Source organism: Pavona decussata, unplaced genomic scaffold, assembly GCF_977016875.1.
Source record: "Pavona decussata unplaced genomic scaffold, jaPavDecu1.1 SCAFFOLD_92, whole genome shotgun sequence".
NCBI lineage: Eukaryota > Metazoa > Cnidaria > Anthozoa > Scleractinia > Agariciidae > Pavona > Pavona decussata.
Genome location: NW_028145509.1, coordinates 4246946 through 4274319, shown reverse-complemented (window position 1 = coordinate 4274319; position 27374 = coordinate 4246946). Strand labels below are relative to the sequence as shown.

At 37.8% G+C, this 27374-nt stretch overlaps 1 protein-coding gene across 1 annotated transcript in view; it reads left to right on the top strand.

Annotated features, from left to right (window-relative positions):
- LOC146473969 (uncharacterized) overlaps nt 1-26803 on the top strand; it is a 38123-nt gene extending 11320 nt beyond the window's left edge. Inside the window, exons 6-19 of the mRNA XM_085118006.1 lie at nt 6312-6637; nt 7461-7683; nt 8045-8068; nt 8247-8592; nt 10248-10601; nt 12095-12121; nt 13248-13437; nt 14515-14706; nt 19357-19435; nt 20092-20216; nt 21118-21264; nt 22502-22667; nt 23854-24044; nt 26199-26803. Coding sequence (XP_084974132.1) covers nt 6312-6637; nt 7461-7683; nt 8045-8068; nt 8247-8592; nt 10248-10601; nt 12095-12121; nt 13248-13437; nt 14515-14706; nt 19357-19435; nt 20092-20216; nt 21118-21264; nt 22502-22667; nt 23854-24044; nt 26199-26789 — 2981 coding nt within the window. The 3' untranslated portion in view covers nt 26790-26803. The remainder of the gene's footprint in view (nt 1-6311; nt 6638-7460; nt 7684-8044; nt 8069-8246; nt 8593-10247; nt 10602-12094; nt 12122-13247; nt 13438-14514; nt 14707-19356; nt 19436-20091; nt 20217-21117; nt 21265-22501; nt 22668-23853; nt 24045-26198) is intronic.
- Nucleotides 26804-27374: the final 571 nt, after the last annotated feature.

The following is a 27374-nucleotide window of genomic DNA, read 5'->3' as shown; positions in this document are numbered from 1 at the left end:
AGGCGGGGGTACGGGTTGTTATTTATTGCATCAGTTCTCTCTTGTACTTCTGTTGAGCGACGGTGTTGGACACTGATACGAAGTGGTCAGTGGTTTGAGATAGTGGAGACAGCGTTCACAGAAAAAGAGTGGTATGACAAATTCCTTAACATCTTGGTCCTTCCATGCTATCCGGCGAGATTTCCTTGGCGACTTTTGCAGCATCTTCCCGCTATGCGCTATGCTGAGTGAATCGCGCGCCGATTTGCACATGCTCTCCCAAATTGATGTTGACCAAAGGCACGAAGGCTCATCAGAGAAAAGTTAGTTCTGCACGGCATGCTAATCGTTTACACCGCACACTTTATCCGAGCTGGGCTAGATTTTCAGGATCGCGTACCAATTTTATCCGTGCTCGGACTACCTCTCGACATGGTCCGAGCACGGGTGAAATTTTTTTCCCGTACGGATAGGGCAAAGTCGTTTACACGACTAAATCTATCCGTGCCGAACCAATTTCTTTGGTACGCGTACTTTTTTCATCCGAGCCGTGCCAAAAATTTTCTGCCGTGTAAATGGGGCTTTAAAGGAGAAGGTCATTCCAAAATGGCACTTTTTCTCCTTTCGTCAAGAGAAATGTAATGTAAACATTAGGTACTCACCGAAGTTTCAGCTTCCAAAGAGCTTTCTATCCTTATGAAATCCTTGATCAAAGTAACCCAAAAATTGTGCACGGTCGCCGCCATCTTGGAATATACTTAGCAACCAGGCGATATTAACCCCTAAAAGGTATGGCAATCACCCCCGTCAATTTAATATGAGATTCCCCCTTCCCCTGCCGGAGGTATTTAAGGCAACTTAAGGCGACTTTAAGCGACTTAAGGTGACTTAAGGTCCCAGAGTAGGCCTATTTAGCGCCTCAAATGACGATTTTAACGGATTTTCGTTTTTGCATCTTTCTTTGAAATAAACGGATATTTCACCGAAAAACTACACAGTGATTTTAGTTATATCCTAGCCTATCTAACATTAAGATTTGAAAGAAATCGAATTTTCTACCCTTGCCGCGATATGTTTGATTTTTACGGACAGGCGCTCTTAAGGGCGAGGTGTTTTATGCTTTCGTCAAGATGATTCCAAACTTTTACAGCTGCAAAACGAATGTTGAATTTACCATCGTTTGTTTTAATGGTGTTGATGTAATAGGCTGATTTTGAAGCAAGCCTGGTATTGTATCGAAATAACCTCTTTTACATCGCATATATTTCCAACGGATTCAAAACTGATCTATTTTCGGTAAAGTACAAAAGACATTTTTATCCTCATTACCGTTCAGAGAGGGGAGAATTAAAACTACTTTGTACTTCGTTTCAAGGCTGCGAATTACTTTGTTAGTCTACTAGGCTTTGCAGTCAATCTTTCACTTTTCAGTATTTTCTAGAAATTAAGCTCCCACTTCGCCGAAATTCGGGCCTGCTTTGAGTTAAACTAAGGCCTAGGGCAAACGTCGAATCTAAGTCGCGTCGAATTAATTAAAAATAGGTTCGACAAAGAGTCGACTTAATTCCAGCGTGGTAGCAAACGTCGAACTTGCGTAGACCCTAAAGGCTGGTTTCCATATGATCGCAGATCGCAGATCGCAATAAGGTCTGCGATCTGCAATCCGCGATCATATGGAAACCAGCCTTTAGATAGAACATGGTTCTATCTTCTGCGATCGTCTGCGATCACGAATGCAGGATTGCGGACGATCGCAGACCTTATTGCGATCTGCGATCCGCGATCATATGGAAACCAGCCTTCAGATAGAACATGGTTCTATCTTCTGCGATCGTCTGCGATCACGATCGCAGGATCGCAGACGATCGCAGACCTTATTGCGATCTGCGATCTGCGATCCGCGATCATATGGAAACCAGCCTTAATTCACAAGTTGCACTTCGTGAAACACGGGAATAAGCACGTGCCCCCGTGCTATTAGGGACCTTACGAAAACACCAAGGCGACGGCGACGACAACGCCACAACACGAAAGGCTTAATGAGCAAAAACAATCGCTCTGCACGTGCGGTTTACATTTTGGTACATTTCTTTGCCGTCCTCTGCAAAACAACAATGTGAAATGACCAAATTCAAGGTTTTGTGGAGAACGTGAACCCACGGGAGTGAATTTTTCATTCTCTTCCTTAACTTGAACGGTACTCCTACCAATTTGGTTCCTGGGTAGTTTGTCGTTTGTGTACAAGTTAAATGAGTTACAATAATCGCAAAGTAGCACAAATGAAATAAAGTTAAACTGTCAAATGACGTTTTCGTTTGCGTCACCGTCTTGCATTTGTAAGGTCCCTATTCACTAGATGCGCGGCTAGTTATTGCTAGGACTTGCTAGCGAAATGCCGAAATACAGTGCTCGTCGGGCTTTTCTTTGGCAATTAATTGCGAAAAATAGAAAGAGAAGACTCAAACACTGAGCATTTATTGCCAATAGGTAATTCGCATGTCAATCAATCAATGATCAATAAATCTTTATTTAAACACGGTAAAATCCATCAGGAGTATAAAAATTAGAAATAACCTAACTATCCTAAACAAAATTCAAAACCTGACTACAACTAATCTAACTAAAACCTGTTTTTCATGAATGCCGTGTGTAACATTAAAAATGAACAGTAACTAATCTTTTAAATTGACTAAGAGATTCAGCTTTTCTCACATGACAGGGTAGGCTGTTCCAGAGAACTGCTCCGCTATAAGAAAAGCTGCTTTTCATGAAATTAGTTCGCGGAAACGGGACAAATAGTTTGTTAACAGAGTCCCTCAGGGAGTAACGCGTTTCATTTCGTTTAACAAATTTAGATGATAAATATTCAGGAACAAGACCATTTAAAGACTTGTATACCATTATGGATTTCTGTATTTGAAATTGAGTGCTCAAGTCTTTCCAATCGAGTTGTCTAATTAAACGGTTAGCATCAGCATCATAGCTAGAGAAGGTTAAAACGCGAGCGGCACGTTTCTGAAGCTTCTGTAGCCTGTCAAATAATGTTTAACCACAATTACTCCAGACAAGATTGCAATAATCGAAATGAGATTGAATTAGTGCGTTGTATATATAATGAAGGGTAGGTGGAGGGACAAAAGGTCTAATTCTAATTAAGTGTTCATGAAACACGAAAAACACATTTCCATCACGCTGTGCGATGTCAGCAATGACTTTCGATAGCTCGCCATTTCTGGTCGCGAAATTGTCTTTGTACAGCGCATGCTCGTCAGGGGGGAATAGCGTTTGGCAGATGAGGGAGTTGGTATTTTTGTGACGTTTGCGCATTCCATCACATTTGAATCAATTATTTTGTAATTTGCATGATTTAAGAATTGAGTTCAGCGCGTGTTTAGAACGGCGTTTGCTATAACGCCGAACCACTGTCGCATTATCCGACTTGGCAAGTCGAACTTATGCTGGAGTCGAAGCAATTAATTTGAGTCAAACTTAATTGTGGCAAACGTCGCACCATTCTTGCGCCTATTTCAAAATTAATAGGTTCGACGAATTAAGTTCGACTAAGATTTGACGTTTGCCCCAGGCCTAAGTGTTATATATCGACGATGTCCACTCTAGGAATTACCAGAGTGTTGCATTTGTAGAAATCGCACTAATTGTGTTCTCCTTTAGTGTCTTTGTTTTTTTCGTAAATTTTAAAGTTAAGGTTCAGTCATGATGTGCACTTCGTAATAATCCTCCTTCGTTTGGTTTCTCATTAACCCTGTCTATACCGAGTTTTTTTTTTTTTTTTTTTTTTTTTTCGTCTTCTCCGCCTAAGGGTGCTGACTCCCCATCCACCCCCTCCCCCTCGCTCGACGACTCCGAGGGTACTAAATTAAATTTATGACAAATAAAGACGATGGATTTGAGTTCAGAAATGGGAGGTAATGAAGGAATTTGTCATGATTTCTACATGGCGGCCATCTAGGATTCCTGGATTTCAGAAACGTCAGAAAAACCAGCAACATGGACAGAAAAGTAATGCATACCAATAGAAGAACACCAAAATGATCTATTACATGAATCTTGCACAAGAATTTCAATTTCAATTCATTTATTTTGCCATTAACCAAAAAATACAACATAAATACATTAAAGATGATACACAATATTCTTACTATTACAATACTCCCACTGAACTATTTACAAAATGAAATGCGTTAAAGGCTAGGAAGCCTATATAGAAGCCGCTTTAGATAGGGTTGGGGTTGAGTGCCACCCTACTTGGTGCCATTTACTTGTACATGCTTTTTTCTTCATAATAACCTTTTCCCAGCGGCCCATGATATCAAGTTTCGCTAAAATATATTTAAAATGCTCATTATGGTACCAATTTTTGATTATTTAAACCGAACCCATTGAGCCTATCAAATGAATTGGCTCAATGAATTGTTACTGGATTAATAGCACTGCTCAATTAAGAAGTAGTACTTCATCTTATTATTCCACTATTATGTCATTTCACCCAATAAGGTCAAGAGAACGCGCAAAATATGAGACCGTAATACACTGTAGTGTCCCGGTTTGACCGGTTTACAACAGAGCGAATACGGACAGAAAAGGCAGGAAAAGGAGCAACAATAGCCGGACTGGACGAACCCAACTTTGACATGTTTGGGTCCTTTGGACTTGAATTTTTAGAAGACAAACTCTTAACAGACACAGACTATTTAACTGAACAAACAGAAACTACTGAAACAGGTGGTGATGCTACAATTACTGAGCAAACAGAACAAACAGAAAGCGGACAACTGGATGACGAAGACATTGACAATTTTATTGCTGAGAACAGAAACAAAAACACAACTAAAAAGACGCAAAGTGACCTTAATGTTTTTTACAGATGGGCAAAAATTGTCAACGAAACAAGAACTACTGAAAACATACCAGAACAAAAACTGGACAAAGTTTTGGCTCACATTTTTTTAAACGTACGTATGGCGAACGGGGACAAATATGAACCTGATGCGTTGACGCCTATGTTACGAAGTTTCGATTGCTTCTTAAGGGAAAAAGAAAACCATTATAATATACTCACAGACAGACGGTTTACGAAGGTCAGAGAAGCTCTATCTTCAAAGCGAAAACAGCTTCGCCGTACCGGCGAATTTGTCCCTGACCACACGTTCAACCCCAAAATGTACGCTACTGGCGGATCACGTCGTCCTGTGAGCATCTTTAAAGAATATCTGGCAAGACGACCGCCTGAAATGGCTGCTGCAGATTCCCCATTTTATTTGGCGTCCATTGTTAAGCCATCATGCAATATCTGGTTCAAGAAACAGCCTCTAGGAAAAAAATTCGCTCGGTTCATTTATGAAGGCCGCCGGGTTGACAGGCAGGCACACCAACCATTCGGTCCGTAGGACGATGATATCAACGCTCAGAAAGGAAAATGTGGAGACTTTAAACATCATCGCACTTACTGGACAAAGAAACCTTAAGTCTTTAGACAGCTATTCCAGTACGTCCACAGAGCAGCAGAAGGAGACGACGTGTCCTTGAAACTCAGCAGCTTCATCGAAGTATGTGATGCACGTAATAAATCTTACGCTGAAAGCCAAATACTGACGCCAACAGCTGATCCACAGCGAGATGAAAATGAAAGCAAACATTTGTTCACTGGAGCTGTCTTTAATTAATGACTGCCAGTTTACCTTTACCACTGCCGATGCTGTCTCCGCTGCCGTCCATGCCACAGTTCCACAGAAGAAATTCAAGAGAATCTTGCCCTTTGCAAATAGTGATGATGAACTATAAAGAACTTTTGTTATTCTGATTTATTGGAACTGGATTTGTCACTATAAGTTGACGACATTTCTCTGATTTCGAGACTTTCTTGAATATTTTGGAATTACAATTGTAAAATGTGACTTTCAATGGAAGAATAGTTTTTGAAACGATGCAAGCTCGAAAACAAGTTTTTAGAATGCCAATCACTTATCATTTATCTTTTCATTTTATCCAATCAAATTAAAGACATTGAACTGGCTTTTTGTGTTGTTTACGTCATTCGTACGCGCTATATACCGATGGGCAGATAATGCCGGGTGTATTTCAAAACTGTTACCAAAACAGAGGAGCCAAAATAACATAATCTTTTTGTAGTGGAATAATAAATCTCTTCTTTTATGGTCTTAAATACAATACGCGCGGACATTTTGCTCATTGCTCGTATTTTTCCTCGTCAAATATGTCACAATAAAATAAGTTCATAACAACAAATTGGGATTTTACACTGGCCCAGAGAAAATGTCATAATTGTGTGATTTTCTTTTAACTTGTTCTAGAACGTGGAATTGTGTTTGTGATAAGTGCGACTTCAAAAGCTGCTGAGCCCGCTTTTAGTCTGATGAAAGACACCATTCGGTTTGTTATGGAAAGATACGGCAGCAAACATGTCAAGTACCATGTCATTGTCAGTGGAGAGGGCACCTCTTCATCAGGGAAAGTTCGTTTTAACAGTAATTCCTCAGATTTGGAGGCATTGATGAAAAACGTCAAAGAGCTCAGCAGAGAAGCAAAAGGCGGCCCTGCACTTCACAAAGATTTACAGAAAGCTGTTTCAGCATTTGAAACCAATTGCCTTCGTCATCTGCCTCCCGAAACGAAAAAGGTTAGCAAGTAGTAGTCTGATGTCTTTTCAGCATTTTTAAACACCCTGAACTTCACAAAATTTAGTTAAATCTATTCAAACAATAACCTTCAACAACAACAAAACAACAACAAAGACTCAAAAGTAATCCAACCAATATATAAAACTGCACCAATTGTTTCGAGAAGGTTTTGACATGTTGGATAAGGTGCCCTTTAAATATGGTTCTCGCGTAACATCAAGTTCAATTTCAGGAAATTACAAAAAATTTAGTTGCCTTCGTTTACATATTTGAAAAAGTTATAACCATCCAAAGTCCATGAAGGCAAATTGATTCCTTGTTTGATTACCAATAAGCCGCAAGTGGAAACATAGCAAATTATAGACCTATATGATAATAATGAAGAGAATAGCAATAGTAATCACACAGTAACCACATTAGGTAATCTTTAAAAAAAGAGCAGGAGTGTTTTATCGAGTTTAAAACCACGAGGCGCAGCCGAGTGGTTTTAGATCTGATAAAACGCCTGCTGCGAGTTCTTTTAACGGCTTCAAAAACATTCTTGGAAAAGCGTGTGTCAATAGAGTTCATAACAATAATGCTTTTGTGAACGTTGGAAATTAGCATACGAGAAAAACACCCCATACTAACGAGGAGTGTTTTATCAGCTGCTAAAACTCCGCATGCTAATAAGAAGGAGGTTTTTCGATATAAGGTCACTGCACGTGATGTATTTTCGACTATTTGATAAGTCAATGGGCTTATGAATTATTTTTATGAATTTAATTCATAAGCCCATTGAAATGAGTTTATTGAATAATTTACTGATTTACACAAAAACAGGCTATTTTTGTGCTAACGGATCGACTGATGTCGGATGCAAACGAGAAGAAAGCTGCTAAAAAGGAAGTTGAAAACATAAAGGAGCAACGCATTGGAATGTCTCTTATAGCAATTGGAAGATATGTTAATATCAGGGAGCTGCAAAAAATCAACAATGGAAAAGAGGTTCCAATGTTTGGCGAATATGAAGATCATAAGAAAGTTGGAATGAACATCATACATGGTGAGTGGGACGATTGCAGAAACCTCATAAGAACTAAGTTTTATAAGTTTCTAGGCACTGTCATGTTAGTGAAACAACTGTTTTGTTGTTGTTGTTGTTGTTGTTGTTCTTCTTCTTCTTCTTCTTCTTCTTCTTCTTGTTGTTTTTTTTTTTCAAAATAAAAATAATTATCAGCACCAAGCAGGGCTTCGAAATAAACGAGTGTAAGCTAGACTCTCGCTGTTCTGCCACCTTCAACGTGACTTCATTTGAGGTATTATTAGTTTGCACAATATTCTACCCTCTCATCGCCGCCATAACGAATGTGTGACATTAACTCACGTCCTGGTGACTTGAATTTTCTTTTCTTTTATCTTTACAGCAATCACCGGGAAAAGTCTTTACGGTGAGTGCAAACCAAAAACTGCTAAGGCTCCCAGTGCAAATTAGCCTTTTGGACTCTAAGTTATGAACTCTATTTGAAGTGTGATTTAAAGGCTGTGAGTTACGTCTCGGTGGGCTTATTTCTATTTTTAACTTCAGCTTATGTACATGTTCTCTTACACTCACGTTAATTCATATAGATGGCTACCTGGAGTACTTTATGGCTCCATATTTCATCTTCGTTCGTGACTCGCTGAGTTATCTGGCCCTACTTGGTCTTCACTTCTTCATCTGCCTCTCTCCATCGAGAATTCGCTTTAGCGGAGCAGAATGGGGCATTTTTATTTTCTTCTTGGGGCGAATAGTGATGGAAACTAAACAGCTATTACGCGCTAAACGGCGTTGTACCGAAGTTCAAACCAGGAAGCTGTGCGCACGGGGATCCGAGTACACGAGTTGCAAAGACACAGAAGAGAACGATGATACAGGGATCAAAACAATACAAAAAGATGGCGCTATCGTTAAGACACTGAATAATTATATCAGGTATGGTGTTGCAAACTTTTCAAATATATAAAATACTCTTTAAACTGTATAGTGGTAGCTGACTGCCTATATGATTTTAGGGTGAGATTTGACAGTCAATAATTTTCTGGAAATTAGTATGAACATTCTCGATGAATGATTGTGTAGGCGACGTTGCTTATGATAAGAAACAGTATGTGATTATCATTCGCAATAAATGTACGTTCTTATTATAATGCACCTTTCACATTGAGCTCTTGAGCCCTTACTAATCGTCAGTCAGTTTTATGAATCTTCTGAACTGTAAGTTAATCAGTGGAGGACAATCCGTAAGGTGGTAATCTCTACTTGGTCCAGAGTACAGACTGCACATCTCCCTGAAAACCAATCAGAACGTCACATTTTTTTTATCTTGGTATTTAAGGAAGCATTAGCTGCAAACAATTCAGTTCCTTGACCAACGTGTTTTCACCAGCTTGCAATTTTGCTTCAATTAAATTGTCGTTTTGTCTTTTGTGATTCAGTCCACAAGGGTAATTTGGAATTAACAAGAAAAGGCCCTTTTAGTATACATTTTTTACCTAAGCGAGGAAATGAGTTTTCCGTAACTTATTTGTATCCTTGTGCTCCAACTTCTTAACCAACCCTTTAGCAATTTAACTTGTTTGAAAGAAAATTATTTTCCGTGGAAATTTTAATTTCTATAATAGAGTGGTTTTCAAAAGAGTATACATTTCACAAATCGACGGAAGTTTTCTTTCTTTTCTATGGTCTATACGCTTATACTTATATACCTATATTCTTATACACTGTTATAAAGAGTTAAAAAAATTAAGTAGAACAACGAGCCGTAAGCAAGTGGTTTTACTACCAAATGTTGATCATTTCATGGCGTCATTTTCTGGCCCCAGTTGTTCAGAACTTTGTCCAGTGGAATGTATACTAAACAACGTTTCTGGCAAGTTTTCCCCACAATCCAATACTTAAATTAGACATACGCTTCTACTCTTTCAACAAATTATGCCCAATTTTATTTGCCTCGTAGCGACCTATGCAGCGGATAAATTTATACGCTTTTTGAACAACCAGGCTAGGACTATGATTATAGACCAGAGAAAACTGTTGTCGATTTTTTTACAATAACTTGGAAAAAGTTCTGGTACAATTGGCTTTATTTTCCATTGAGAACGCGCGCACATTGCATCTGACATCATTTTTATTGTCTGTACTCTTATAGGCAATAGCTACGAGCCAATCGGTGCACAGGAATTTTGACAGTTATTGTAAAAATTTACTTAACCTTGCTTTCATTGCGCTTTGTCAACCAGTTGGGATTTCAAAGGAGTTTCTGTTCTGTTTGTTTAAAATTTTTGGATTGATTACACGGCCTCACATGCTTCCAGCATTAAATCCAATGGTGTATAAATAAATTTGCAAAGAGCAAAAAGTTAGAATGTCAAGCCAAAACTAATCGTGAATTTCCCGTGTTTGACGCTATGATTTACTTGTACTTGGTTTGTGTTCTGATTGGTTCATTCAGTTAATAATACGTCATTTGTGATCGCCTAGAATAATTACTTTTATTTCGATTTTACGACACCCTATTGAAAACGCTCTTTTTGGTTGCTTACATAAGCGAACAGACTCTAACAAAGCTGTGTCGATATTCTTTTTAGTGATCGCTGGAACATTTTGGACACAATCACTATCTGCATCTACCTCGTCACATTTCTACTGAGAATGGCTACTTGGGCCTTATCCGAATCCGTTACCAACAACCGAGCTTTGGTAATCGCTGGTTACTTCTATGGACTTAATACCATGTTTCTAACTCTCAGGGCTTTTGGTCACTTGATGGAGACAACCAAAAAAATTGGTACCATTCAGATTGCCCTGTTTCAGATAATGGGAGACGTGATCACGATCTTTTGGCAGTTTACAGCAGTCACTTTGGCCTTTAGTATGGCTGTTACCAAAGTTTTTATGGCCGAAAAATCCTATGTTACGAGCCACACCACTGAGAATGATCTGTAAGTTGAAAATAACATTACTTGTCTTGAATTTTGACGAAAATTTGTATACTTTCTATTAGTTTATTTTTCAAGGTTTTGAAGCTTTTACGTGGCTGTCTATCTTTTAACAGTTTTGGTCTTTGTATACTTTTTTGTTTTCTTAGTCGTAGTTTTTTGTCTTCTGGGGCCGGAATCCGCCCCACTCCCTTCATAACTTTGCACCTATACAATCTATGACAATGATACTTGAAGGAGAGATAGTACGTCCAAAGTTGTTTTCTTTGGGGTCCACAGAGGGAAGTGGTGACGTCATATGACTTTGAGATGACAGCATGATTGCCAAATGGCGGCCATCTTGGATCCATCATGTTGGATTTCTTGATTTTCAGTAAAACTTCAATAAAGCCCCGAAATTGTAACCAAAACCAATAAAGGAACATTAACATGGGATAAACGCTACGGAAAGAAAAGTAATTTTTCTCCATTTTAAAAAGGGGTTTGCCATTCTCTAAAAAAAGACCTATCAAACATCAAAGTCAATGAACAGTAATCGACAACATTAAATTTTCCCAGATAAATTTCTAAAAACCTTCTGAAGTTTCATCCGTTTGCTGAAGTAGTTAAAAAGTTATCCAGTTTAAAAGTTGGCGCAAGCAGAATCCGTCCCCCCCCCCCCCCCCCCCTTCTTCTGGTCTAGAAAGGATTAGTAGGTCCTCCCCTCCTCTTTTACGCCGACGGGGTTATTCCAGCAAAAATAAAAAAAATAAAATAGAAAAGTAAAATAATAAAACGGTATGGTATCAAGGAAAAATTACAGAGTACGAAAGAGTCCTTGAAAAGTAACTCGTAGGATAGTATAATCGAAATATAAATTTCATGGAGAAGTATCCAGATTTATAGCCTTATACCAACCCTCAGTACCACTAGTATTTTTATTTTAATCCTAAGAAAATAACAGCGTCCATGGTCATGAAGTTCCAGCATGCCATCAGAGAATAATCCGTAAATTACAAAATAAGAGTGTTGAATGAGGTTCTGAGAATTGAAATTGAAATTATTGCCGTGTTGTTCAGTCGTTGGTATCTGTCGCTGAGCGACGAAGACGCCCCTAAAGTTATCGTGCAAACGTTTCTGAGTCCAATGTTTCTGAGTCCAATGCAGGCGAAACACACCCGACCTTAGACATGGCAAGTGTACAAAAATTCACGGGGTGGGGTTGAAAGGCATTGAAATTAAGCTCACACTCACATTCACGTCGATGGACATTGCGAAGACATTTCTTGAATATTTACAGTGAACTTTCATTACAAGCGCTTCATTTGCCTTCTTCTCAGGGTTGAATTAAATGCATGATTCGTTGGGTATACATTATAACAATAGAAGTAGAGTACTGATCTCTTTTTTCTGTTGATTAATACGGTAATCTGTCAGTTTCAGGTACAAAAATGACAAATACTTTTACGGTATTTTAGTGACCATTGACAAGTTTTTTTTTTTAATCGTCATTTCAGCGTATGCAGCACAACTGGGATATCCTGGTAAGATTCAGACGACAAATTTTAAATCAGAGTGTGATGAGTAATAACTAATATGAATGACCAGTTATCATTTATCGCATGGAGGGATTCTGAGCTCTCTGTTATGAAACCAGCTAAAATGTCTGATCACGTCCTGTTTTCATGCACCTCCCACCCCAGATGTGGACACCTTAAATCCTTGTGAGCCCCCCACCCTCATCCCTCCCCCGTCGCCTTTCCCCAAAACCACCAAATTCGCTCCTCGACGTACAAAATCAACTCTTTCCGTGAAGGACTGCACGATTTTGTATTCGAAAAATTTCAAACGTTGTACAATTTGTGCTTAACAGAAATTATTTCACGCTGGTGTCAACAAACATATTTTTCAGATTTGGAATATTTGTTGACTTAATTTTACCACGTTTAAATGAAGTCCATGTCTATCTTTTGTGTTATTTTTATTTGCAAAACACATTACTTACAGTTCTTACAATACGGGCTACTTGCACTATTAACAATAGAATATTTTACTTGCGGTACAACTAACAATACAATACTCTTCTTACCATTCAATATACACCACTTTATACATACAATTACTTCGATTCCTTACAATACGGGTTACTTATAATTGTCTACTAACTTTATTGCAAAAACGTTATTTACAATACTTAGAAGTACAAGCAAATGAAGCTTAACAATAAATATGACAACAGTAAAAAACATTTCACTGAAAATTTTGTGCATTATAGCTTAATTTAGATTAATTGAACTTACGCTTTTTCCACTTTCCATCGGTAAGAGTGGTGCTATAATAGAAATAGTTCATTTATTTCTATCACTTCGAACTTGATAATGGCGTCATGACGACCCCGAAACGTTTAGCTAAACTATTTACGTTACATTATATATTCAGACATGATGTTAATTCCCAAATTTACATCTTATTTCATACAAAATCTTTCTTCTTATTCTAATTTATAAATTTTCTTTTTTATTACCAATTTTCACGGTCTTTTACAACCATGTTGTAAAATCCCTATTTTTTTTTTTTTTCATTTCTGAAGGTGATCCCTCGATAGAGTTGTAGATTCTATGTCGATGCAAAAGCTCTTTAGTGATACTTTTTTTTCTGTTTTACTTTTAGTTGGTGGTCAATGTTGAAACATTTTGTTTGGTCCTTGCTGGGAATTTCAGATTTGGATCCTCTCGATTCGGTTGACAGCCCATCCATACTTATAGCTTACTTCCTGTATGGCGCCTTTTTAATTATGTCAGTTATTCTCCTTGTAAACATGTTGATTGCTCTTCTGTCAGAGACGTATCAAAACGTTGCGGTAAGATCTGATTGACTGGTTATTAATTTACCAATATAATAGGAAATATGTGATATACCCCATATTTGAGGAAAGATTTAAATAACATTCCTACCTCGTGGGTTATTTTGTTCTCCCTGGTCCCTGGTACATGTAAATTATAAAAAGTTCCCTGATCAGCTTTATTCCTCCACCGTGTAGATTTTATTTTCCCTGGTGTGGTTGGTTAGCCGGGAAAAAATATTCGAGCCCATAAACTTCCGTATTAAAAGCTGTCTCCTTTCCATCCCATTTACAATTGTCAGATAAAGTGAAATCGACATTTGAATTTGTGCAAAAGCTGTGGGAAAGACTTACTTCGTTGAGCATCTGATCTCCAGATCAACATAAATTTTATGAAAACTTTCTCTCCTGAAAAACACAGATCTTGACATTTCTGAGCTGATAATTTAAAAAATATTTATCAGTTTGAGCTCCCCTAGAAGATGAGCTCGAAAATCGCGTGAGCATCGTGTAATTTCAATCAGAAAAAGTGGTTTTTAAGGGTGATTTTGAACATATCAAAGTTAATGATCACACGTCTCTAGTCAAGATCTGTGTTCATGTGGTATACTACTTTATAATTAAGAGGACAATGATAGTTATACAACTTTACATTACACCCTTCCTGATAGAAAAATTGAAACGATCTGGTGGATTTTTGTCTGCCTTGGTTGAGTTTTTGGCAAATTTCTGGCTTAAATTCAATCCTCAAAAGATTTGGTACGTAGGGGTGTTAAATGCATTGAAAGCCTACGTAGTTATGTGCGCTGATTTAGTAGTTGTGAAAAGAAAGAGGTTTCCAGTCCTTGTCCTCCTTGATAACTCTGCAGTGATCTGTGAACTGAGCTACCGAGCCAGTTAGTAGCTAGTTCGTTTAGGTTCGTATCTCTTTTAAAGCTGATCTTTTACTAAGCTTTCTTTTCGAAAATGCTCAAGTTGCTTAAATAACTGCTTTAATCTTTAATTTACTTAAATCTACCGATTTAACTACATTTTCTTCATTACGAGGTAGATCTACTCTTCGTAATTATGTGCAATTTCCTTATTTTGTTTCAGAAAAACTCTTTAATGGAATGGTCGTACAAGAAAGCAATTACCATCCAGTCCTACGGAACTTATGATCCAATACCAGTTCCTTTTAACCTCGTTTCTAGTTTCGTTCTGTTAATGGCCTATATCTTCAGGAAGTGCAAAGAGAAATATACTGCACCACAAAAAGGATCAAGTAATACAACTAATAATAGGCGGGTAAGTAACATACACTTAAACGTGCTGTTTTATGTCAGCTTTACGTTATGGGTGAGGTTTCATTTTGCCCGTCAGGAATTTTTTTATTGTTAGTTTCTTATGGAGTAAAATACAAAAGAGCCCTTACAGAACACAGAACATACCCTCGCCCAAATAGCTTTTGCCATTGCGATATAAGTCAATTCAACCAGTTGGTGTCCAGTCTCATCAACGAGCAACCCTCGAGGCATTCTTTTTGTTTTTTGGAAGAGAACTGGCCACTGCAATCCCGGGAGAGGAGGGGAGGAACAGAATAGTACGCAACGGAAGAATACCGGGAATTAGCGATTCTGTGTGAGGCAATCTGTGACGTGAAGCTTATGTTTAATTTTTACTGATTCACGATATTTCCAGAGCCAATCTTTCCATTGATGCGCTAACTCTTTATAACCTCCTCGGAGTTGTTTACGAATAGAGGCCACAAATGTTTGAGTGACCGATGGGAAACTGATAAGGGATACGCCGGCAAAAGTGCCATTGACGTAGTAAACGCGACGTCTTAAATTTTAAAGCATAGTTCAAGTTCGTTAAATACATGTAGTTCCGGACAGTATGTTTGCGGTAACAGCAATAAAACGAGAGTCTGAAAGTGTTTACCAGTCTTTTACTTTTCAGAAAACAACAATGAGCATTCCTGTAAAAAACTTTCACTGATGCTAGTAAGATGCCGGTAGTGAGAATAACGCAGATATGTACAGCGTTGAACGTCATTGTTAAATTAAAATAAATTATCTGACTGTACTGTTATGGAATCGGTCCTGTTACTGCTCTATCTCGGGTCAAAAAGCTTTGATGTTAAATCAAAGCCCTTAAGATCTTGATAGGGTGTTTCATTCATCTATCTAGCCCAAATGTATGTCATTTACTGGATTCTCAATTTAAGAATTTTAATGGGATTTAAGGTGACTGGTACCAGTTTTCAGCTTTTTGACAGTTTATGACTTTGAAAGAATAGGACAAAAAGATAAACCAAGGCCAATGTAATACTTTCGTAGGGTTGAATTATATAATCTATAGTTGACCAAAAATTAAGAACGGATTTTTTGTAAATTGGGAAAAAAGACAATTTTTACGTAGTGAAAATTTCCTTCCGTAGAATTTTTTTTTCTGATGTTTACTCTTAATAATAATATCATATTGAAACAATAAAACTCTTTGGAGAGTTTTGGAGTCAGTTGATCTGCTGTTTTCCGTTGCAGCCTCCTGGACTCACCTTGAAGGAGTTTCTCACAACTTCTGGCTAGCTTAGCCATGTTTTTGCCAAATAGCATCAAGCGAAAGTTTGAAATGGACCAAACTGCTTGCAGAACACGTCTCAGTCGGTGTTTCAGAATGTTGAGATTGCGAGACTTCTAAATTGTACAATGCTGGGCTTCTTTATTTGACATTTTCTCGGGCATTTGTCCTTATTCTTGGCGGTTGTTTTCGTCGAAGTGTACAACGATGGCGGCCAACATTTTCTTCGTCCGTGTGACTCGCGCCGTCCTCGCTGATGAAGTTGTCGGTGGATTATAATTAGGCAGGGCCGGATGGCGAGCAGTGTCAGTCAGTTGTAAATGTTAAGTAAAGTTTGTGAAGGTCGTCGTAAGAGTGGCTGTTGAGGGCAAAAAATACAAACTATAGAATGTGGCCAAGCGAGATAATTTGTGGTAGTATTTCGGTTCCCCCAATTTATAAACATTTTGCGAGTCCTTGAAGCTCCGTCACGATCGATCGCAGTTTTGCCGTTCAAACTTAACATTGAATATCAGAAACAATTTGTCTTGAACATAAGGAATTAACTAAGGTCGTACTAGTAGATACAGTCTCGGATATAGGCGAATTTCGTTTAAAACAGGACAAAAGTAACCTAGCACGAAAAAAGGCGCTCGCCGCCATATTTGTTTTGATTATTTGTCTCTCTTTATCGCGTGTCTTTCGCGCGTGACGCACGATAGTCAGACCTGCTCCCCGCGCGAGGAAACTGGTACCAGCCACCTTAAGAATTTGTGGTCAAAATACGGATCCGTTAAATGCCCCAGCAACATGATAAGCTAATTCCCGACTCACGTGTCTCACAACATCAGCAGCGGCTCCCAACAACTGGAATTTGCCTTGGTTTTGTTTGTTTTGTTTTACTTTGCTTTGTTCGGTTTTCTTATCTTTTCTCTTTTTGTTTTCTTTTATTTTCTTTTGTTTTCTTTTGAAGCACTTAGACTGGTCACTAGAAGTGAGAAAAATAATGAATGCATATATCTTTTACAATTCACTTTAAGCCTCGTATGAAATAAAACTGGTAAAAATGAACGATTGAACGATTTCTTCGTAATATAGATAATGCAGCGCCCTTTTTCTTTGCCACAATTGAGTCACTTCATTACACAGGTTACGGTGGGGTCTGCAGGTGTGTTTGTCAGTGTTCTCCACAAGTATAAAAGCTATGAAAATAAGACTTGCAAGAAAGATAGTACGGCAAAAGATGTTTCCTTTGAGGTTTCAAAACAGAGGTCATGACGTCATATTACGTGGTAATTACGTCACGATTGCTTAATGGCGGCCATCTTAGATCCGCCATCTTGAATTAAAAGTTATGCAAACCAATAAAGGAACATTCATATTAGCTAAAAACATTATAGGTATGGTAGCAATAGCATAGCATCTTGAAAAGGGATCTTTTGTTTTTTGTCAAAACTTGGTTTCCATGGTAACATCAGAGTCAATGAAAACTAACCTATCACTCCAATAAATTTTTAAAAGAGGTTCGAATTTTCTCGGCTCATGCTTGAATAAAAAAATATATATATATATATATTAGATTCAAATTAAAGTTGTCGCGAGCAAAACTACTTGCGTTAAGCAAGCAATACCAAACTATGTGACATCCTTAAATGTTTGACCAAAATTTGATATAGCATTCCATTGTTCACAGGAGTTACTGTTTCTACGGCACAAAGAATTTGACAGCGATGCTCTCTTAAAGGGGAAGTATCACGCAAATTCGCTATCATTTCAAAACCCAAAAATGTTTGTCTGTCAGCTGAAACAACGAAATAATTGTCAAGTTCGTTATAAATTATCACCCCAATGCATTAAAACTGTCGATTAAAGCCTCTAACCAGAGACAGAGTAGGCCGGTAAGGATTGAAACTTGAAAAATGTTAGGCTAATGTTTTTCAAGTTCTAGCATTTTTGTTTCCAAAATGCGCTAGAACAGATCACGAGTTGTTCCTTTCAAGAATTGAGTTGATCTCTTTCCTCTCGTTATTCTTAAATTGTTTTGTAGCTATGTGAAGGTCTTAGTTCACCATTTTTAACCAAACAGGTCAAAAACCCCATGAGACTTCCCCTTTAAATTCCAAATAATAACAAAAAAAAAAATGTTGAGTGTTTGCATTTTAATTATTTTTTGGGAGGTATTGAAATTCAAGATCGCGGTTCTAAATATGGTGGCTGTGCAGAGATAAACGACATAATTTCACGTCGTATGACGTCATTTTCCATTTAGCGGTTCTCCAAGAAACAACTTCTGCTTACGATGTACACTCCAAGTTCCACTGTTGTTGCCATAATACTCTTGAGACTCTGCACTCTAATCCACATACCTACCGTTTTCAGGAACTAAAAAAGCGAGGCTAAATAGGAATACTTCCTTCTTCATGGCTTATTGCTTTAGATTTGAGCGTCGATTAATAGGTAACCTGTGAACAGGCTCCCATGTGGGTTATAGGGCGAAGAATAAAATCGAGCTCATGGAAGGGGGCGTGAAAGAAAAGGAGGTAGCAAATGGAGATTCTTTTGATGTCGTCTTTCCACCTCTTTGTAATTAACCTGTGAGTAGTATGTCAACGAGGTAATTTTATGCCAGTAATTCAATAATATTTGCCTTAACGCAAAAGAGTGCCGGTACTTTCCTTTTCTTTAAGAACAAGAAATTGCTTATTCCTGGCCAACAAACTCCATAAGATTCGCCGACTGATGCGGTACCTTCAGCGAGGACTTCTTCGTCTCTTCGGCAGTGTCGATTGCAAACACTTTGAGGCCATAGTTAGATAGCTCCTCGACCTTGTCCTTAATTATTAACACCAACAGTGTAACAATTACAACCTTGCAGCATTCAAACATCCATATTTATTTTTGACACCCAAGGAAGCGACTGGAAGATCAAAATCTTTTCGAAATCAGTCTGTAAATATTCCAAAAACATCTTGCTTTTTAGCTACAAATTGTAGGAAAGTGTTCAGCCCTTTTATAAGCCCAGTGATGTGAAGAAAAAAATTCGTTCGATTTCCGCCTCTCCAAACCGCAAGCCGACGAAGAAGCTTCACAATTTATTCAAATGTCAGCGAGATTCAGTGTGTCAATATTTAATATCCTTTGCAAAGTTGTCAACAGTCATCTATCTAATCAATCAGAACATGATACCAGAATCTGGTATCACAAACTAGAACGGCGGCATTCAAAGGATGTCCACAGGTTCCCTCCCTTTCTCCACGCTCCACTGCCGAGCTCGCCGATTTTTCTTTTCGCCCTATACCCCACTTGGAAGCCTGTTTACAGAATAAATAACCGGGTGTCCACAGGAAATTCTATATCTTAGGGATCGTTCACTGACTTATCGGTGGTGTGTTTTAGGTTGAGACCCTTGCTAAAGTTGTTGAAAAGCTTCAGACGGAGTACTTTGCCACATATGGATATGAATTCCCTTTGACAGGTATGTGGAGAAGCACGAAGTAATATCCTTTGAAACAACAGCTACATCTTCAAATCTTTAAAATAAAATTTAAATAAAAAATATCATATCATCTGTCACATGAATGAGGGACAGGCTTGAAGCAAAACAACTGCAAAAACTGAGGAAAAATAACAGAGCGAGGTAAAAGAGGCATTCGCTAATATTTATACAGTGTCCACACCTTCTAGGTATCAGCTTACGCCTTTCCGGCAGTCGCATATGCACCTTTACACACTGCAAGGTCACTGATCATGACACTTACAGTTATCCTCATCATGCATCACCAGTCATCACACCCTCAACACTGCACCTCCTACGTCTAAGATACCTCTGCTCTGAGGAAGTGAATCGAAAGTGGATAGAAATCCTTCAATCAACGCCAACCAAACCGAGGATCGAAATGCACTAATCACTAACAACCACCAGTAGTGTAGCTATCAGATCAAACCTGACGATGATTAAAACCTTCCATGATACATTCAATTCAATGTTTGAAATGGAATCTCTAATAATAATGATCGCACTGAGCATTTTGACCGTAGTACAGGTCCTATGTGCTTGGCGCTAGTCTTAGCTTGTCTATCATAAGTTGTGTTATTTATAAGGTTCTTACCTGAAAACATGTTTTTGAACAGATGAAAGAAAAGTGGATGAAGTGCTCTACGAAACACACAAAAATCGCCAAATGACTAATCAGATTGCTCGAAGGACGTTCTCAGGGCATGAATGTCAACAAGGAGCTCTTCGTACGGGGAAAAAGGTAAAATTCAAACTTGAAAGGGGCGATATCACCTATTTTATGAATTACTTAAATATACTAAAAAGGAACGAAAAAAAAATCAAAGGAAACCCTTAAACGTGGCTTTAGTTTGGTTTACAATTTCTTCACTAGTTTTCTGGATTTCGAGGATGGAGATTGTTTCAACTTTATAAAAGTTAAAAAGTGGCTTGAAAATGTTGCCTAACTCATTATTATTATTATTTTTTTAATTAAATAAATCTCTTTATATCTTTCCTCTTGTTCTAGAAGTATTTCATGTATTTTCTCTTGATTTATCAGTAAGAAAACGTACTTACGTTTACTTCCCAAGTCCAGAACTATGGAAAGACTGGCACGTGTGGAATTGTGAGACGTTTGGGTAGACGGAAGACCATCATAATGACGGACATTGCATTTTCTGTGTTTTCATGGCTTTAAGTGTAGCTATCTTGTTAAGTCTGCTTCATTTAAATATCTTTTTGTCTGTAAAAATCAACCATTGCCATTTATAAACAGTTTTGTGTCTACCTAAACAATCTCGGAACCCCTCACTTAAGGCAGTGACCCCGGCTATAGTTTCTAGAGTCAGTGAAAAAATGAACGCCAACTGGATTTTAATAGAGAATAGGATAGAAGAAGAAGCAGCCGGAGATATTATGGTTCGATTCCCGTCTTGATTTCCCTGCACCCTATTCCTAGGTAATAAGCCTTGTATTGAATAATAGCTATTAATCAACCTGCAGTCACATATTGTTATGTTTAGATATGCATGCAAACAAGGCGAAAACACCAACCAGCTGCCTCGTTTGTATGTCAAACTGCTGATAACTGTAATAACAACCATTTTGATGTTCCTGGGTTTTTTAAATATATTTTCTTTATCCTTTTTTTTTCTCTCGAGGCCTGGAAATGTATGGGAATAAGAGTTGAAGGGTGTCTTCTGACGTGTGAGGGAGCAGACGCTTGTGTAGTATGTAAGGATAACCCACGTCAGCATCATGGCGCTAGATATCTCATCCAGTTCTCTAAACAGCATCCTCATTTCGAGGTAATTCATTTCACATAATTTGTAGAAGAAATTCTAAATAATGGTCTCGACTTCTAAATGGCCGTCTTTGATAGTTTAGCGCCTTTATGCATGTTGTTGCAAAATTGAGGACATCGTTTGGATCCGAATTCGTTGAAAACTACATCCTGACACAAGTCGACAACATCAGAACTGAATAGTCCTAGTGGAACAGTTTATAGGAACAAGCTACCTTTAGTAGCGGGGACCTGTTGCATCTATGGACATGTTGCAGCCCGCAACTGTAAAATCGTCTGGCTGCTACCAAACTGCTGATGGAGCGGTTCATTGCTCCCTCGAACCAGTTTATGGTAAGCAAAAGATTGTTCGACTACACTCTTCTTAAGAGTGCTGGTGTTGTTTTGTAACATTAACACAACAAATTGACATTAAATTGATGGAGACAATGCCTAAATTTCAAATTTTACTTGGGTAAGTAGAAAGAATATTAAGTGTCCAAAAAGTGTGATCGCAGAGCCTAGGTCATATAACGTGGGAAAAAGGAAATAAATTTGCGTTACCCACAAACAAAATAACGCAACGATCAATTTGGGGACTGGCTTTTTATTCTGTATGGTGTATCGCGAAAAGGTCGTTCATCTAGTTGTAGATAAGCATTACCGGCTGATAATTTCAGGAGAAATAGAACGAAAGTTAAACCGAATAAGTGCATTTTGACTAATATTTAGGCAATAAATGCAAGGAAACGGTGGTTTGTTTCAGTTATATTTCGATATAATTCTATATCATCGTCAGACTAGGTGACAATGCGGTAGCTAAAGTTTAAATACTAAAAGGGTGGTAAATTAGCATCAATAGGCACGTGAGAATAAAGTAAGTACAAAACAAAAAGAGAAAAAACTGTCATGAGAATAAGCAGAGCCTTCAAGCCATTGTTCAAGGATGGCGATGAACGTTTTATGTGATGGGCTTCTTTGTATAGAAGGAGGTTCCAATTGTCGTCACTGTCAATTATCTTTGTGTTGCTACGCACGGTTTCGGTGAAAAATTCTTTGTTGGTCGTAGAAGGTGGGCCGGACATTTTCTCCAATGAGACCGGCCCACCTTAAATAATATAACTGAAACAAACCACCGTTTCCTTGCATTTATTGCCTAAATATTAGTCAAAATGCACTTATTCGGTTTAACTTTCGTTCTAGTTGTAGATAACTATTGATAATATTATTAATCAAAGAAATTTTACTCAAACGCCCTACAGGTGTTATTACAAGAAAGTGGGGAAAGAAGGCTGCTCGGAGTTGGTGTTGTGTGGGAAGATTACGGTTACCATTTTATGCCAGGATGGCTGGACGGTACGGTGGGTTATCATGTTGATGATGGAAAACTTTTTGACGCCAAATATCCAGAGGGGAGACAACTTGAAGGTATTTAACAAAAAGATACATCGTTCATTGAAAGATCACCTAAAAGTATCCAGTCCTTGTTTTAATACTATAGCAATGGGTCTTTCTATTGATTTGTAGTTTTCAAAGGATCGCCCAACTTATATTAACCATTTACAACGTAAAATGTCACGCAATTACACTAATGCATAATCTAGAAATCTGAACAAAAGCCAACCTTCGAGACCTTGAGGGCTAAAAAGAGGGCTTAAACCTATCTAGACCGGTTTTCTTGTTTTGTTTTGTTTTTTGTTTTTTTTGTTTTTTGTTGTTGTTTTTTTTTTTTTTTGTTTTGTTTTTTTTTGTCTTCTGGGGCCGAGGAGGGGAGGGTTAGGGTAGGGATTCTGCCTTTCTCCATAACTTCGCAAGTATGAAAGCTATGACAATGAGACTTGGAGGAGAGATACAAAACGTACGTACGGAACGTACAAAGATGTTTCCTTTGACGCCCGAAACAGGAAGCGAAGACGTCAGATGACGTTGTTATGACATCAGGGTTGTCAAATGACGGCCATCTCTGGATTTCCCCAAAATTTCAGGAGAGCGCCAAAGTCGAATAAAAAGTAACCAGAACAAAGGAACACTAATATGAGATAAAAACCAAACAGTTTCATAACGAAAAGTAATTTTCTTAATCAGTTTAAAAATGTATTTTACATTTTATGAAAAAAATGGCCTGTCAAATATTGATTAACATGGCAACATCAAATTCTTCCTAGATAAATTTCCCAGAAGGTCCTGAAGTTTCAGGCTGTTTGCTCAAATATTTAAAATGTCATTCAGGTTCGAAGTTGCCGCTGGCAGAATCCGCCTCCTCCTCCCCAGATCTATAAAATAGGGTTAAATACTTTTGGTAGCGAACCTTTTTCTTGTCATAGAGACGCATACTATTAATTAAAATTCTAATTTGGAGGGGGGGGATGCATGGATACTTTAAGCATAACTAGTTCTTTGAGTTTAGAAAAGTAGGCTTGTAAAATAGGCCTTATCACAGTTTTCGACGCCATTTTGACGAGTACGCAAACTCGTCTTGAAATTAGAGTGTTTGTATAGAAATCCGATGTCAAATAATTTTCATAAAACATCGCTTCTGAAAAATTCATGAATTGGAAACTTTAGACACTATGCCTGATATCTGATACTCGGCCCCTCTTGTGTTATGTGTTAGATGCCATGGCGTACAGAGGTGATTTAATTGGCTGGACCGTAAACTTTGACATTCCTGACAAAGTTTCGGTGGTGTTTACTTTGAATGGGAAACAAATCACTCAAGAAGAGATATTCATAGACAACCCAGACCAGAAGCCCTTATATCCTTACATTGGTATGTCACACAAAGGAATAAGCGTGCTAGCTAAGGTGCGTATGTTTCTTGTTTCTATTATTATTTTTTTTTCTTTTCCTTTACAAAAACATTATGCTTGAGAGTAGTGTCAGTTTTTTTTTCGCAAATCGAATATTTAAAAAAAATTATTACTGAAATTTTGCTTGAAAATATTATCTTTTTTTAATCGAAATGAATTGTAAATAGGCTATTAATAGCTCTTTTTTATATACTTTTAACTTGTAAATAGCGATTTGTGTGGAATATTTTAATAAAGAATTATTATTTATTATTTTAATAATTTTTTAAAAAAATTATTATTATTATTATTATTATTATTATTATTATTATTATTATTATTTTTAGTTCTTTTGAGGTAGTGTGTTGTTTTTGTTGTTGTTTGTCACCGTTATCACTCAACTGTGATACAGCGTTACCTCATAAAAATTGGTTAACTGGACTTTCAACCGACATTTGATCCTGAAAACATAATTATAAGGAACATGTAAATCCATAATCCCACCCTCAGTTTCCCTTCTTTTGGCTCCCAAGCTTTGACGGTTGTCTCCTTGGTGTTGGAAAAGAAAAGTTTATTTATTTTGAGTGTGAGAAGTAATTCGTGAATGGTTTGGTTCTGCTTTTCTACGCTCTGGGATACGTTAGCAAAACTCCAGGAAAGAAACAAAAAGAAACAAAACTAATATCATCCAATCATAACCCACTCGCACGCATTTTCCCGCGCTTTACGCCGGTGTCATGTATTTGCTTCGAGTTCTGATTGGTTCAATGTGCTGTTTACGTCTGTTGTGATTGGTCAGACAGATTACTTTGTTCATTTTTTTTACGACACCCTTGATTAGTTTCTGAAAAGGCACGCTCTTAATCAGTTGTGTAAATGATAAACGGCCATTGACGGTCACAGCATGATTACTGGTAAATAAATACAACCTGTCCATTTTATTTGTTTTTCATGGATGTTTATACGGTAGTTAGATTAAAACCATAAAGTCCGCAACTACAACTTTTATGCTTTGTTATTTTTTGTCCCCTTGGCGAAAAAATATCGGTCGACGGATATCAAATCAGAGGACTCCTTATCGTCAGACAACCTTCGTCGGAATGTATCACGTGACGCGCATGTGTTTGTCCAAAACTGCATCAATGAGCCATTGATGGTGTAATTATTCATTTCTGAAACCCGGGTTACTGAATATAAAAAGAGAATGTAAAGGTAAATAATATAAAAAGAACGGAATATAATTTGCCCAAGGTGTGAGGGGAACAAGTTATGATAAGAACAAAGAATGCCAAAATAGAAAGGTTTTGGCGAGTTCAGCTTTGAAATCCTGCCTCAAGAGACCATTAGTCGTATAATTTTCTATCCGAGCGGATGTGATCGGTCAGAGAAAAGTATACGTATACCCAATCGAAATTTCCCTGAGGCTTACTAGTATACCGGATGCTTATCAGCTTCAGCTGAAAGATTGTCCTCAAAATTGCAGACAATCTTTCAGCTTGGACATTATCCACCGACATCAGCTGACTGAATTGGGTAATTTCCTAAATATCTTACGAGAGGAGAAATCGAGCGAAGTAGATAGCCTTGTAAATGCTGGCTTACGAAAAATAGGATTTTAATCATTACGGAGAAAAAAAATATTATACTCTGCCAGTCTAATATGTTTCAGGTTGACAATGATGTATTTTCAGTAAGTGACACAGGCATACTTGGAAAAAAAATCCGAGTGATCATATCAGGAGTCGAACCTAAGACCTTCCGATTACTAGTTCGGATGCTCTACCACTGAGCTACAGGAGGCTCATGGGAGTTAAGGCCGTTAAATTAGGTTCATAGGTCAAACATCCTGCATACTGCTAGGATTGGAATGTCATGTGTGGCAAATGTGCAATGGAATAAATGGGATGGAATAGGCTTAAAATATTCGATCACATTTATTCCATGTTTCATGTTATTTCAAACATTCCCAAATGCGTTCCTGTGCTGAAAGACAAATACGAACAAGCGGTGAAAGGGCAAAAAATGTTGCCGGCTTTTTGTTTTTGGACACGAGACCCGACTTAAAATCACTCAGTTACATGAACTGCCAGAAAGCATTTAGGCTGAACAATACGTGCAAAATGTAGTTCTTTTTGCTCTCGTGCTAAATACTTTCCCGCTCTCTTTTTAGATGACCAGTACTGACAGAGTCGATGGTTTGAATACATCCACGCCAATTGAAGAAAATTGCCAGAAAGAGCGAGAGATGATCATGTCGACTCTTGGAGGCTTGGATGAGATAACCGAGAATTTTCAAGAGAGGTTTTCGAATGTTGACAAAGAGATTGTCAGCATTCACCGTGAATTAGACCTTGCTGGTCGTGAATCGTTTCTCTTAAAATCTAAGATATCAACGCAATTTAATATGCTAACAAACTTAGTTTTACTAAAACGACCACCTCCTCCAAGTTTCTTACAAATGGGCAGCCACAGTTTGACAAGACGAGACGTGGCAGCCCTGCGCGAATCGGAACAACAAAGAAGTGAAAAAGAGAAGTTGTCTAATTGCGATTTAATTGGTGAGGTAAAAGACAAGATGCAAATGCTCCAAGTTACCACAACCGAGACGTTCGATTCAATATTCAACAAATTAGAGGATGTGAAAGAAGACAGCAAAAAACAGACCAACGAACTCAAGGAATTGAGACGAGATCTCGAGAAGAAATTCAAAGATCTACGAGATTTGATTGAAAAGGATTTTGCCTCCAAACAACAAGAGTGACAGTAAACAATTACAGTCAATCCAGGTCACGCGTGAACAGTAATTCCAAGAATGAAATGAACACTCGAATTTCTCTTTGTAATGTCCGACGTGTGAATGAAATGTTGGACATCTCTCTGGAAATCGTTCCGAAAAAGACGCATTAACTGAAAAAAAGATTCAAAATACTTGGGAAACAATTGTTATTCTTGAAATATTCAATTTTGCAATGTAAAGAAAAATTCATAGCTTTATACTGTCAATTAAAGCTAGGGAAATTTATACGGGAACTCTGAAATCTCGTTGGCGATTTTGAAAACTGAAATGTAAATTTCAAAACTCCGTTCAAATTTCAAAAATATCGTTCACGCGTGACCTGGGTTGATTGTAAGTGACACGGTAAATAAATAATTAAGTGACACGGTTAATAATTAAGGGTGACACGGAAATAATTAAGAGTGAAACAGTAAATAATTAAGAGTGATACAGTAAATAATTAAGAGTGATACAGTAAATAATTAAGAGTGACATGGTAAATAATTGAGAGTGACAAGGTAAATATGTTAGAGTGACATGGCAAATAATTAAGAGTGACACCGTAAATAA